This window comes from Anas platyrhynchos, chromosome Z (genome assembly GCF_047663525.1).
Source record: "Anas platyrhynchos isolate ZD024472 breed Pekin duck chromosome Z, IASCAAS_PekinDuck_T2T, whole genome shotgun sequence".
NCBI lineage: Eukaryota > Metazoa > Chordata > Aves > Anseriformes > Anatidae > Anas > Anas platyrhynchos.
Genome location: NC_092621.1, coordinates 30,245,156 through 30,259,801, shown reverse-complemented (window position 1 = coordinate 30,259,801; position 14,646 = coordinate 30,245,156). Strand labels below are relative to the sequence as shown.

General features: G+C 34.2%; 1 protein-coding gene across 5 annotated transcripts in view; it reads right to left on the bottom strand.

The window, feature by feature from the left end:
- The window catches only part of JAK2 (Janus kinase 2), a 91,082-nt gene that overhangs the window by 16,839 nt on the left and 59,597 nt on the right, over positions 1 to 14,646 (bottom strand). For all 5 annotated transcript variants that reach the window (XM_027447150.3, XM_038170209.2, XM_038170208.2 and 2 more), the window contains 10 exons: positions 12,264 to 12,421; positions 10,712 to 10,823; positions 8,938 to 9,124; positions 8,094 to 8,221; positions 7,477 to 7,611; positions 5,887 to 5,974; positions 3,721 to 3,848; positions 2,751 to 2,889; positions 1,416 to 1,567; positions 654 to 804 (listed from right to left, as the gene is read on the bottom strand). In XM_027447150.3, coding sequence (XP_027302951.2) covers positions 654 to 804; positions 1,416 to 1,567; positions 2,751 to 2,889; positions 3,721 to 3,848; positions 5,887 to 5,974; positions 7,477 to 7,611; positions 8,094 to 8,221; positions 8,938 to 9,124; positions 10,712 to 10,823; positions 12,264 to 12,421 — 1,378 coding nt within the window. The remainder of the gene's footprint in view (positions 1 to 653; positions 805 to 1,415; positions 1,568 to 2,750; positions 2,890 to 3,720; positions 3,849 to 5,886; positions 5,975 to 7,476; positions 7,612 to 8,093; positions 8,222 to 8,937; positions 9,125 to 10,711; positions 10,824 to 12,263; positions 12,422 to 14,646) is intronic.

Here is a 14,646-nt window from a genome sequence, read left to right as displayed (position 1 = left end):
AATAAAGGGAGAAGAAAGCACAGAGAAGCAGAAAAGGAGAATGAAAAAGAATATTACAATGCATGTTCTACCTCTGTTAGGCATACCCTGAGCTTAGTGGAGTATTAACAATCCCCCTAATTTCTACATAGTAATTTCCAGCCATAGAGACAAAGAGCTATTACCAAACAGCCAAATACCTTCTCTTAACTCACAGTGAGTCTTGCTGTAATTTCCAAATACAATTTTTTAAAGGCCTATTGTACTTCAGTTTAACAGCTATTGTGCAGTGACCCCACAGCTGTGGAGGAGAGAAATGAAAACCTCACAAGTGCTTGTGATAACATGCATCTTTCTCTTAATAAAATAAATAATGTCTTTCTATTTTCAGAGACAAAACAGCTTCACAAGTATTTGTGGTTAGGAGATAAAAAATTTAAGATAGATACTAATCAAACCAAAAAACTGCTTTGAATAATAATGCTAACTTTTAATGTATTCTCTCAGAGCAACCTAAACAGTAGTAATATAATATTGCTAACTTATGTGTTTGCTTTCCAAAGAGGTTGTAGATTAACATCCCAAAACTGAACACACTATGTGAAAGTGAAACAACAGAAATCAGGGTTCTTTTTGTCTAGTGTATTCTTGTTGTATCACAGACTTGGACTCACCTGGAGTGAACAAACTATTCAAGTCACGTATAATTGCTCTAAATGAAGGCCTGAAATCTGGCTCATAATCCATACAGTTGTTTATAAGGTTTGCTAGCTCTGTCCAGTTGGGTGCAGGAAGTTGGTGTCTATCCTCATAAAACTGTAGTTTCTGTAATTAAAGAGAGATAAAAAACACTTTAATATATTGCCACAAAGAGTTGCGGTAACCATAACATTCTGACCAAAGCAACCAAAAAATACAGCTCTCAGCCTAGGCTTTTTATCTCACCAACGTGCACATCTGACCAATTTACATCAAAAGCCAAGACTGACAATGTAGCAAAACTGGCAGAATTTAGAGTAATGAGTTGAAAAATTCCCAGGCAGTTACTGGTGGAAGGTAAGAGAGAAAGATAATGAGAAAGATGGTGTCTCCTTTGTTGGTAATTTCATGAAACCTAAATTGGATGAATCCAACAGAAAGATTTGTCCATCTTTGGGCTATGTGAGCTTCTTTAGATATAAAAAGCTTCATTGTTATTACAAAAGCATGTGGATTAGTAGCAGACAGGAGGGCAACTTCTGAAATACACATATCTAAAAGCTATGTCTAAAGTAGACCTTGGAGTTTGTTGTAAGAGCTGATTACAACACCTGGGAAACTGGATCAGACTTTGTAAGAAATAGTGGTCCTTTTATACTATAAATCATTTTAGAGAGTAGTACAGCAGCATATGTTTTAAGTATCCAACTTATTATTGAAGATCCAGTAATATTTACCCTTGAAGAATCCAGTGCACTCAGAGGTTTGTCTCCTCCACTGCAGATTTCCCACAAAGTAGTACCAAAACTCCATTTATCTGTAGCCAGGCTTAATTGTTTGGGATTCTCAATACATTCAGGTGGAACCCATGGTATTCTTTCAAGAAGAACTGTGCAGTTGCACAATAGAAACAACATGTTAAGATCAATAATAAAACTAGAAAATTTTATAACATATTTGATTCAGTAAAAATTATTTTAGTATACATAGGTATTTCATTCTGTGAGAGGTTTTTAATGCCTTTCCAAGTTTTTGTTCTTTCCTAGAAAATGCTACAGAATATCTATAAAAATAATACTTATGAAACCGAATAGAGAATCATTGATTTTATTATAAAATTAGACTAATGTCAAAAATTGTAAACCTTATTTTCAAATTATATTTTTGCTCTAATTTAACATTTTCCCCAAGGTTATCAGGGTTTAGTAGTTGCCGTGAAGTAACTAGATTGCAAAGAGTTGGAAGTACTTTACTAGTTGTTGACACATTATGGCGCAGCAATATAAAGGAGCCACAGTGAGAAATTCCCTACTTTTTGATTTTTGAACTTTTGGTACTGATTCTAGTAACAGGCTTAAATATGGTATTGCGCTGATGCAGATTTAAAGCTTCTTAAAGTGAGATCTTGTAAGATTAATGAAGGCTTCTTATATTAAAAGGGGGAAAATTAATTGGAAACTAATAGCACTGCGCTGCTTATAGTATCTTAGGTGCATTACTTCTTTTGGTATCTATAGAATCAACAAACCTAAAGTATGTTTGTTTTTCCATTAAAAAGACTATATAAAGAATAATATTACTTCAATTTCATTAGCATAATGATCTTGCAAGCATAATGATCTTGCACACACTATATGTTTCTTCTAGACTGAATTAATTTTGCTGTTTATAAAGCAATGAAACAGCCTCAGTGGCAGAGGCTTACTTTTAGCATCGTCAGTGACTTCAGGTATTCAAGAAGAAATGCAGTGGAGATAATTTAACTTAATTTTCAATTGAATCCTGATCAATAATAGGATACTTACTCCAGCAGCAACCTGCACGCTTACTTGTGGTACATTATAGTATACTAATAGCACTACCAGTGAAAAATACTTCTTCAGATTGAGGACAGCAGGAAACACTTCCACAATGGATAACTGTGTGACAGCTGACTAGAACTGCAGGGATTATTTTAAAGGGATAGAAGAATGAAGTAACTTATTATGACAGCAATGGTAACAAGAAAAAAAAAAAAAAGCTTAATTTTCAAGTCATAAGCAATAAACAAGGAAGTTGACACAAAGACTTACTGTCTCTTGGCAAAACTGTAATACTGATGCCAGGATCACTTAGTTTTATAAATGGAAGGTTTCCAGACTTCCTGTCTTCCTCTCTGATAAGCAAGATGTTTTTTGCACAGACATTTCCGTGAACAAGGCCTTTATCCTCCTGATGAACAGAAATGCATCTTTTATATATAGATTTTTTTTTGTCTACCTTTGAAAAGGAAAAATCAGTACTTCCCAGCATGAGGGAAACAAAACAAATAATGATCATAGATAGGCATACCAAATTTCAGAACTTTCACCAGTTCCTCTCAAAGTTAACAGCTTCTAGCCAAATTACTTTCATTTTAATTATCTACATAAACTTTTGAGTTAATAGCTATCATTATATATGATACATATAAAATCATAAGGATTGGAAAAGACCTCCAAGCTCATCTGGTCCAACCATTACCCTACTACCAGTGCCAGCCACTAAACCATGTCCCTAAAAGAACAGTTAGATTCTGTTAAAAGGAAAATTAATCTAATCACATATCCTGTTTCAAATAAAGGTCTTTATGCTCATTTAAACTGATAGAAGATTGGTACCTAATGCGCAAAAAGAATGTACTGGCCCTTTTAACAGGGAAACACTTTTTCCTTCCAGTGGTTAGCTACTAACACTACCAGGAAAGCGTTTATATGTTCAGAACCATTAGCTGAGGTGGAAAATGCAGGAAGAAAATTATTGCTGGAGAAATAACTTTTCCAGAATTATTGCTGGAAAAGTGTTTTTATTTCACAATGAATGAAGAAGTATTTAAAAAATGAGAAAAAAAATACATTTTGCATATTGTACAAAGGTCTGTCCTTGGCTATTCACAAATGTCATCTTATTTTCACAATCCCCATTTAGTTTCAAGAAGTAGGGTAATGGCTTAGACCTTCTATATACATTAACCTGGAACACTTGAATTCAACCACTAACAAAACTGAAGAATAAACTACCCACCAGGAAATGCATAGCTAATGCCAATTGTTTGGCTACTTCCAGCTTCCACACGATATTGATAACATTTTTGTTCTTTTTCAAATACGTGTCCAAGGATCCAAATTTCACATACTCTTGTACAAGGATATCTGATTTAAAATGTTAAAAGAGTAACAGTTAACAGAAAATAAATGAAATTTCAGGCAGACACATTATCCAAGCATTACAGACCACTTTCTTTGATACATATTGGTGAATTCACTATAAATTGAAGCTTATATGACATCTTAATATTGCCATAAATGTTCTATGCTATTTACATTTCTTCAGGGTGCTAAATTTTGACTAATTTCTTCTAAAATGCAAAATTACAAGAGCTAATAAATCATTCTTTTGCAAAATAGGTTTCAGCCTTAACAAATCTGGTGAGCATCCATCCTCACTCCACAGGCACAATAAATAATGTCGCTTCTGACAAGCACAGTACTGCACAGTAACATGAATGTAGTAAGTCAAAATTTCAAGTCACTCATTTCTTAGTTGATTACAGTCTGCAATCTTACTGGAAAATTTGGTGTTGTTTTTTTTTTTTTTTATTCCTGAAACAAGATGGTCTTAAAAACAGACCAATAAAAATTTGCACTAAAAAACAAACGTATATGTATGACACATGTCTCCATGCAGTCATGCAGCAAATAACCCACAAAACAAGATCAATTTCATACTGCTACACAGTCTTCAACACTTCCTATACAAAGCTTCAAATTGCATGACTGAACTCTTGCCTTCAGCTGCAAGATTAGAATAGAATCAAATAGAACAGTTAATTTGGAAGGGACCTTCAAAGATCATCTAGTGCCTGACCTCTTCAGGGCTGACCAAAGGGTAAAACATACTAATAAAGACATCCAAATCTCTCTTGAACATTGACAGGTTTGGGGCATCTCTCTAGGAAGCATGCTCCAGGGTTTGGCCACCCTCACGGAACAGAAATTTTTCCTAATGTCCAGTCTGAATCTCTCCTGGTGCTGCTTTGTGCCATCCCCACATGTCTTGTCATCATTGATAGACTGGCAGCTGCCTCTCTGCTTCCTGTCCTCAGGAAACTGTAGAGAGGATGCTCACATTGCCATGCTTTTTAGACTCTGAAGACACCAGAAACTACCAGTATTGTATTTAGTTAATGAAAACAAACTGATTTTCACAATGTTTATTTAGTAGTTGGATTTTTTTTTTTTTTTTTTTTTTAAGAACAACACGATTACATGAAGAAATTATTCTCAAATCTGTACATCAAATGTCTGACACGGAATAAAATATGACAGTTTCTCTTCCCATTTCTGCCTCTGCTAAATTTCTGCCTCTTGCTAAAATGTAGCAAGCCTCTTGTCTCCAGAATTAAAACAGACTATGGATGACAACTGTGCTCTAAAGGAAAAATAAGCAACCGCATCCATTCTTAGGTAACTAGTTTGTTCTTTTTGTTTATTTCAAAACGATACACTCCTTACATTTGATTTTATATATTGTCCTTGTACATGATTCCATGAATAAAGTATGAAAGCAATTTTATTTTTATTTTTTTTTTAAAGAAAGTGGTATTGTAAGTTCTCATCCAAACATTATGCTGCCTTTTCCAACCTGCTAAGAGAAGTGACGTCCACTAGAACACCCCCCGCCTGTTTTGCAAATGCCCTCTCTCTGAATGGAGCCTGCTGTCTACATAATAAACAGTTACTGTAAAAATGCTTCAATTTGTTACAGATTGCTAATCACAGAAAAAAACATGTTTTTACTGCAAACTGGCATCTCTGCCAAAGACTGAATTAAGACAGAAACTGTTAAAGCGAGATCCAGCAATGTGAATTCAAAGGCAGCACACAAAAATTGGACAGATGTCCAAAATTAAGATTTCATTATGAGGATTGATATTCCATCATCATATAGATGGATGTTCCATATCGGGTGTTTTTAGAAACATACTAATAAATAGTTACAATGCAGTAGGTTAAACTAAACAGACATTCTAATTCTGCAGAAAATAAATTTTTACTATTATTAACGTTTGTAGAGTTTTTGTGGGGAACAGGTTGTTTTAATTTTTTCCCTGTTTTTACAAGGTTCCAACAGCAAACTCTAATGACAGCTGTATAAAATTAGTGAAAAAAGCAAGTTATTTCTACTTACTCTCCTCTCCGCACACGCAGACTCCATAATTTAATACCAAATGCTTGTAAGAAAGCTGGCTCATCATACTTGCTGCCTCAAAGAAGGACTTAGAAAGAGAAAGAAGAGAGAATAAATCAGTGAAAGCAAAACTCCAATACATTATTTCTAAAAACTTTGTTAAAACCATGGATATTTTAAAAACCATTTCAACTCCTATCTCAATGCAAAGACCCTGTGTTTTGTTTTTGTTTTCTTTTAAATAACAATCCACACTCCAGAGAGGTTAGTGATCTTTATTTCTGCAGGCAGGTGTATCTCCACATTTTAAAGAGAATCATCTTCTATCTCAACTAAGTAAACAATGCACAAATTCATGATGCACTATTCAGTTTCCAATTTAATCTTTCATAATGCACTATTCAGTTTCCAATTTATTTCTTCACAGAACATTATTAAGTTAAAAGATAAGAACTATTATATCACTTGTCCAATACTGTGAGCCCTTACCTGACCTCCTCAGGAAAGTTTCAGACACTTATTTCTTTAGCCATTTTTTTAGTCTTTTCAGTTGTATCTCCAGCTAAGCTTGCTTGTGTACTGATTGTTTCCCCAGGAAGATGAGGTCAAAATTAGCTTGTTTTCCTTCAGGTGATTATATTTTTATATTCTTAAGGTACCTTTAACATCTGATTTTCACTTAACTTGAAAATGTTAACTTCTCTAAATTCAAATACAGGATATTGCTTATTGTTTTCAAATATTAAGTGTATGTCTATACAATGCTTATGAATATTAGCTATTGAAAATGTCTTTTCCTTTTTGTTTAGATTTTAATATAGAATTCGCACTAAGCAGTTGAAAAGTTCACTGAATACCAGATTGGCTCTCTTGGCTTGCTGAAAATACTGTCAGGGTAATTAGGAATTTGAAATGATTACATAACCAAAATATATAATAAACAGTGAAAATTACCGCATTTATTAATTTCTTTAAAATTAAATTTTCCCATACTGAGTCTTGAAATTAATTATATTACCAGAGTACTGGTTTGTACAGAAGAGTGTTTCAGGTTTGCTCACAGCTTCACTCAAAGACTGAGAAGCCTAACTGAATATGGATGAATCTACAAATGGGTGTGTGTCATACATTAATATTTCTGATGTTTTATGACTTGATGTGAAATGTCTATTTTATTGGAGAATTTGTAATATGCCAAAAAAACTGAAGATAGTAAATCAAGAGAAAGTATTTTTTCTAACTGTTGGTACCTTGTCTGTATATAATGAATTTACTGATACAGGTAATTCTGCGGTCAAACTGTTTTTCCTGTACTACCTGCATGGTACAAAAAAACTAAAAAACAAAAAAACAAGCAAACTATTCTCTGGCTGGCTGTGGCTAGCTATGACTTCTCTGAAAGTAAGGAGAGAGGAAACAAAGCACGCAGGTGTACTTCTCAGAGCAAGTCTCAATCCCATTGTCTCAAGGCCGAGAATGAGCTTGGTTCAACAAACAACCCTCTGCCACATAACACGTTCAAGTTGTTCTTTGTAATAAAAGTAACACAGGATGGACAAATATTATACAATAGCCAAAAATCACACCAACCTCAGAGTAGTTTCTATGCACTTTATCCAGCACCTTTAAAAGAACTTCAGTTTGATGGAGCTGGCCATAGTCTCCCACTTCTTTCCTTGTACCTTTGAATATCTTAGTAAATGTGCCCTGTCCAAGACTCTCTTCCTGAAAGAAAAAAAAAAAAAAAAGACAGGGAAAATGAGAAATCTCTACCTGTTCTGTGAAAGGTGTAAAACTTCCACTCTAAGTAACGCATGTATGCAAAACTGTACAGTTAGCACACCTCTAGAGTCAGATTAAGGGGACAAAGAAGCAACCTAGTCTTTGCTCATTTTTTAAAAAATATTGATTGTCAAGGGTCTCAGGAAATAAATTGCTGCAAGAACCAGAGAGGAAGGAGTTGCTATTATGAAGATATATTTAGACATCCCTTGAAGTACAGAAAACAACAACCACTACCGCAGTCAAAAGGACAAAATAATATCAATAATAATAGAAAGATTAAAAAATTACTTTCCTCTTTAAGGAAAGATTAGAGCAAAATCTCTTAGTTCAGATAAGATTCTTTTAAACAGATACTGAGTTCTAAAAATTTAGTATATACTAAACCAACAATCTGCAGTTAAAGAAGCAACTAACGGACTTACAAAGATTAAGTCCTCATTCCGGATTTTGTGAAAGACCATCTGGTTGACGTTATTGTGCCTCTGTAGCGTTGGTGATGAAGGTACATCAGAGACGCTATTACTTCTGAAGACTAGGAGATTTGATTTATCTGGGAGAAGAAAGAGAGTAAAGAAAATAAAGTTATACAACACAAAACTATTATATATTAATATATTGTTTCAGAAAGATTATTAATGAGAAGGTGTTATCTAACAAAAATAAGATATTCACTGATACCAATTTATTCAAAAATCCGTATAGTATAAAGGAAAACATTTAATAAAACTAAAGAAAAATCCACTCCTCTGGCAGGGACTATTCAGTGTGTACTTTTCAGTGTTAAGAGAAGATTAAATCACAGTGCAGCCTTGGCGTTATTCAGCTCAGATGTCAACAATCAGTTAAAAAAAATTCTCTGGAAACATGCCATTATTGTTTCTATTGCTTTTGGATCTATCCACAGTGAGAAATGATACTTTTAGTAGTTCTTTCCCTTTCAAGACTTGAAAACACTTGATTGCAGAAGAAATGCTTTTGCACACAATCCACTGCAAATAAGAAACTGGTTTTACTTCTAATAATGAAACTGTGATAGTTACTACAATTTCTTCTGAAAGACCACGTCATAATGAAGTAAAATTTGGCAGACAGTATGACTGGAAACTCTGACCAAGAAGATGAACAAATAGGTAAGTGAAATAAAAAGAACCCACACAAGCCAATACATCTACTTAACTGAGAGTCATTTATCTGTTGCTTTATTTTAAAATCTTTAACCAAAAACTTGAAAACACTCCTGTTTGGAAATAAGGTACCTTCTCTTACCTTTTGGTTTTGGTGGACAGCATTTGATGAACTGGAAAATTATGCTGTCTGAACGGACAGTTTCTGTCTGGTAACAGGTCAACAGATCCTTAAGATTACCAAAACTTCTCTTGGTTCCACTAAGATTATATTCCCCATTCTCATTCTTCGTAATCAAACAGTGTTTATAATCAGTGGCATTCTCACGCTGCAGAGATTTTTTTCCCATTAAAAGAAAATAGATCAATATTTAGTACTTTAGAAAATATTTAAATGCACAGCATTTTTCTAACTGAAGAAAGAATGCTTCAGCAAAATATTACCACAGTTTGTTATTTTGTTCTCACAATGTAATAATGATTCTGAGAAAACTAGATTCTACTCTCATCACTAGAGTTAGTATGCTGATGCTAAGCACAAACATTACTGAATCTGCAAAGATGGAGCTGAGAAAACAGATAAAGAATCATAGGAATGGTCCTTCAGACCTAGTAATGAAAATTTCTTCACCCCTTTCAAGGTTGCAAGGGGTAATCTTAAAAAAAAAAAAAAAATGTTGGAAGCAATAACTTTTTCTGCTGTCTATCCTGCATTTGTAAGCAATTAGTTCTTAGTACAAATTCTCAGTATGCACTGAAGTGAACCTTGAGAAAATCTCATTCGATATTTTTAAGTGACAGGATTTCTTAATGGCACTTTCATGGTTCTTCATATAAATGCTGTGAAAAAATGTTCCAACAAATTCTGAATCTCAAATGCTTGCCCAGAAATAACAACAAGGAAAAAAACAAACAAAAAAAAAACCACACATGACCAGGTCAATTAATGGCTGGATTGACTCTCAGACTTGGAGCATGCCTTGAGTCAAAGTGATATCTCAGCCTAAAAAAATTCTACCAAACACACTTCACTGACAGGATATATAATTTTACTGAAACTGGTCTCAAAAGGGCTGTTTACTTCTCCATCCATGCATCCACATTATTTTGTCATTTTCAGATATTTACATACTTCTGACAGTATTTAGCAAATTTTAAAGCTTGCTGCAAACAAGTAGGAAAATACATATATTACTACCTTCCCTAGTTACAAACACAACGTAGCTCTGTTAATTTAATTAAAAGAAGCCCATCTTTGGCACAAAATAAATACTGGAACAAGATCGTGTAATTATGTAACAGCAAAATTAAAGTGCTGTATTTATCACTAACTGCAATCTCATAGAGCAGAAGTACATCTGGCTCTTTAGTAGCATGAGAACAGCAGGTATTTCAAGCATGGCTTCCACCCTAACTTACACCAGATATCCTACACAGATCTGTCTTGATACAACAGTTGCCAGATAATCTGACTAGCCCAGCACAGTGGATGGGAGACAAGACCTAAACCTAGAAGGACAGACACTCTCAAATCACCATGGGAATCAACAGTGTCTACCTTAGCCTAACTGTGGTGGAAAAAAAAACAAAAACAAAACAAACAACCCACGATCAGAAAACTACACACCACCACCTCAGCAATTACAACAGCACAACAGTCATGTCCCAAATCAAGAACTCCCTCTCTTGATCTTCAGGGTGTATATTATGTGCCATTAGTGAATTCTTTACCATGAATGCATTTTGGTATGTTTCTCACACAACCCTGAAAGTTGTCCTGATACAAGTAGCAGTACAATAAATACACATATCACATGAACATCTTGAACAGGACACACAATCATTTATTGCACATCATACTCCTTGTTGTAATGCAATAGACATTTTGCAAATACCATTTATGACAGAATACAAACCTCTATCGCAAAGGTGAGGAAGTATTTTTTAAAATCTTTAGGACTGCAACGAAGAACGTAGAAGCCAGTCTGATTACCCGCTTTCTTCAGTTTACTGATAGCAAAGTCCATGCTATAGTAGAAAGAAAGTGTTTAATATTGCATAGTTTCCAAAAAAAAAAGATTAGATATTGACTGATGAACACTATTATGAGATACCTAATATAAGGCCAATTCAAGTTCTTTGTTTTAGAATCTCCTTTAAGGTAATCTTTTTGTCTATTTATCTTCCAATAATAGGTGGGGGGCTGCTTGTGTATAGAAGAATATACTAAAAATTCTTAATACTGAAAACACCACAGTGATCTACCTGATGTGAAACTTCGCAGACTTAAGTATTCTGCTAGGTTTATGATATGACTTCCAGCCTCCTTCATGGAATAAGCTGTGGTAAAACTGCCTAACAACCAACCTAAAATTAGAGAAGTATTTGCACAGAAAATGACTAATTTAATTTGGGAAAAGGCTAACAAGAAATAGGATATGAAAAAGAAAACTTCATTTATTATTACAAGAAATAATCTCACTCTAACAAGTCTTTGCTAACTATTTTCATCCATCTCAGGGAATGAGGAACAGAATGGCTTGGAAAGGTCTACGTTCACGGCACATCCTTCTAAACAGCCCTAAATAAATATCAATATACAGCATTAGTCTAGGTTTGCAAGGTGCAAGAAACAGGATTTGAACTGTAGACATCTCTATTCTTCTCTTCCTTCATATCCTCCGAAAGTTACAGCACTCTTACTGTCACTGGAAGAATTCCAGAAGCATTCTGTACTAGCAGAGTAGGACAGTGATAGTTTTATGGAATGTATCTTGCATTTCTCTTTTCAAACTTCCTGTAGCTAAAGCAAATACCCATTTTTTCTTCTATATAACAAAATATTTTTAAGTTCTCATGTGTGCCTCAGAGAAAAAAAATAAAAAAAAAGAACAATATTATATGAACTGTTAAAAAATATATATATAAAGCAGTTAATTTCTTCCCTGAAAGTACAGCAAAACTGAACAAGGAGACAATGAAATAAACCCTCCTACTTATATGGTTAGCAGTAGTTTATTACAGTTTACTGTAATCTTTGCCTTCCTGCAGGAACCCTGAAGAGAATGGTATTGAATTGTCTTTTTCCCCTTTACTCCTCAAATACTGTAATTGCTAGAGGATGCAGTGAAAATATAACATCCTCTATGACATTATACATTGCTGCCCTGATTATAACTGTAATTCAGTAAAAATCAGCACCATGATTTTCCTGTCTGTCTCATTTGAAGAAAAAAATGAATTCTAAGGGGAGAAATTAAAACTACAATCTTTCATTTCACTTTTAATAATACATCTAGAAGGTATTGCATTCTGTAAAGTGAAAAATAAAAGCAAGAATGTAAAGCATTTTATGTTACTTGAATGGAATAAATACACATCTCAGGATGTCCTTCATGGTTTGCAATCAGCTAAAGTTAATCTTTCAAAAATAATAGCAACTTGTTATACTGCTGAAAAACTGCTTACAAAATTGGTCCATGGCAGTTGCTTTGGATATTTTCAAGCACTGATGGTGGTGCTACTTCTTTACAGAGATAATGGTGGGCATCTGCAGTTAATCTGTAATATCCATCAATTAACGATACAAAGGAGAGAGCTTCCTTTAAAGACTGAAATTCAGCCTCCTGTTAAATTGCCAAGAGAGGAGAAAAAAAAAAAAAAAAAAAGAGAGAGAGAAAGAGGGAGAGAGAACGAGAATGAGAATTTAAATTCATAATAGGCAACGCAAAATTCCTGGATATGGCAATAGTATAACAGATACAAATGCGTGTACATTATATACATCCAGAATGTTTTTAACTACTGTTTACATAGTTCTACCTCCTAGGTGCCCAAAACTTGTCAGCTACATTCAACATTCAAAATTCAAACCCAAAACAAATCTGCCAAAACCACACACAAACAAATAAAAAAAAACCTTAGTCTAAATACATTAAGTAGGAAGGGATGCTGACAAGAGAGAACATCTGAAATGGAAAAACTGAGGAGATACTGTTCAGCATGGCAAACACCTACCGCACTGGCAGCACAGTAATTTTTTTTTTTCCTAAAGGGAAGCCTCTACTCATCAAAGATCTATGGGGCTGCACTCAAGTAGTAAAGAAAAATTTCTAAATTTCTGAAAAAAAAATCTAAATTTCTGAAAAAAATTTCTAAATTTCTGAAAATTTATGTAGTCATCACCAAAAGCTAGTAACTTAAACTGGACCAAAGAGAGAAGCTGACCTTTGACCACTGTGAAGAGAGGTGCAATGGAGGGAAGCAGAGAGGAGAATAACATGGTCAAAAGAAAATTGGGTATGGTAAAGGTCTATACGCAATACTTTCATAGGTAAGAGCAGTGCAAGATTAAATCTGTCACTACATATTTATTACTACCAAATACATAAAAAAACTATTTTCTTTTAGTTATCCCTATTAGTTATCCCTATTTCCTTAACCAAGACACTTGGATGAGAGCATTAAAGGCTCTCTTCACTTCAGCTGAGAAGTGTTATTCCATTATCTACAAAGTTGGACTAGATTTCATTCGGCAGCATAGCCAATCAGCATTATTAGTACATGCTGCACAAGCTTCCCCATGACTCTGGGGACAGACGCACATAGTGGCTGTACATGAGTCCTTGGCAACTTCTCTGCCAGCCAGCAACAAAAAAAGATGGTGCTCTTGATCAAGTGCAAAGAACTTGTTTGGAATCTTCAGATTCTATCTTACAGTGGACCTGTAAACAACGGTCTTTCCAGTTGTTTCAACCGGATTGGAAAACCCCACAAACAACACATCTACAACTCCAGCGATTTTAATTGAGCCATGTATCCTAAAACTGTGTGAAATACATTTTTATAATGAATTTTAGTGATGTAACAGGTAAAACTAAATCACAAAATGTAGTTTAGACATCAGCTAATTCTGATGTGCAAAATGTCCACAGGAAAGTCATAAGCAACACAGAAGCTGCTGTACTTCATTTTCCTACTCTGTCTTACTCTTCAGGAGCTTTTTTCGACAAGCTTTTAGAAAGTTACTTTTATCCTCAGAAACATATGCAGTCAAGAACCTTGCTCTATTGGTATTGAGAATTTAAGAGAACTTTCATGGCTCAAGGTTAAAGAATTCTCCTTCACCTATCCAAAATATTTTTATACTCCTGGCATCATAGATATATATCACAGATATCCTCCCTTTTTCAATTAAAAACATTGAAAAGAATTTAAATTCTTAGTGTTAATTCTAATTAGTCATTAATTCTAACCCATTAACACATGAAATGATTGTGAATCACAATTTGACCATAAGTAAAAGTAAACCATATGTCTTCTTGTCCAAAGAATCATTAGAAGTATTTTTAAAAAAATGATCAATGCTCTTATTTTATTATTATTAGTAGTAGTACTTTTACAAAGAAGTGCAAAAAAGCTGTACGCAGCTTATTTTTTTTTTTTTTTTTTTACACATGTAGCAGGAAGCCCTCTGGACACACAAAGGTAGAGATCATGGGTCCTGAAGACCCATAAACCAGTCACGGAAGAAACAATTATGTAGCACTTGCTCCTGCTGGAAAGTCTGATTCAAGTGTATTGCTGGAGTTCAAACTGAAACTCAATTTTTTATGCTCATGTATTCTGTTTTACACTCATGTACTCATTCTTTCCCAAGACCTTCATCTAATTTTAAACAGTGAAAGCAACAATGTTAATTTTGTGCCTACACTTTTAGAAAATATACATTTTCTATGTATAATCATTCCCTCAGAGCATCTTGAAGTCTTTTTCAATGTGTTGGTCACTGGCAGCTAGCATACCATGACATCATACAAACAGTACACTTGATAGCTAAAAACACAGACTC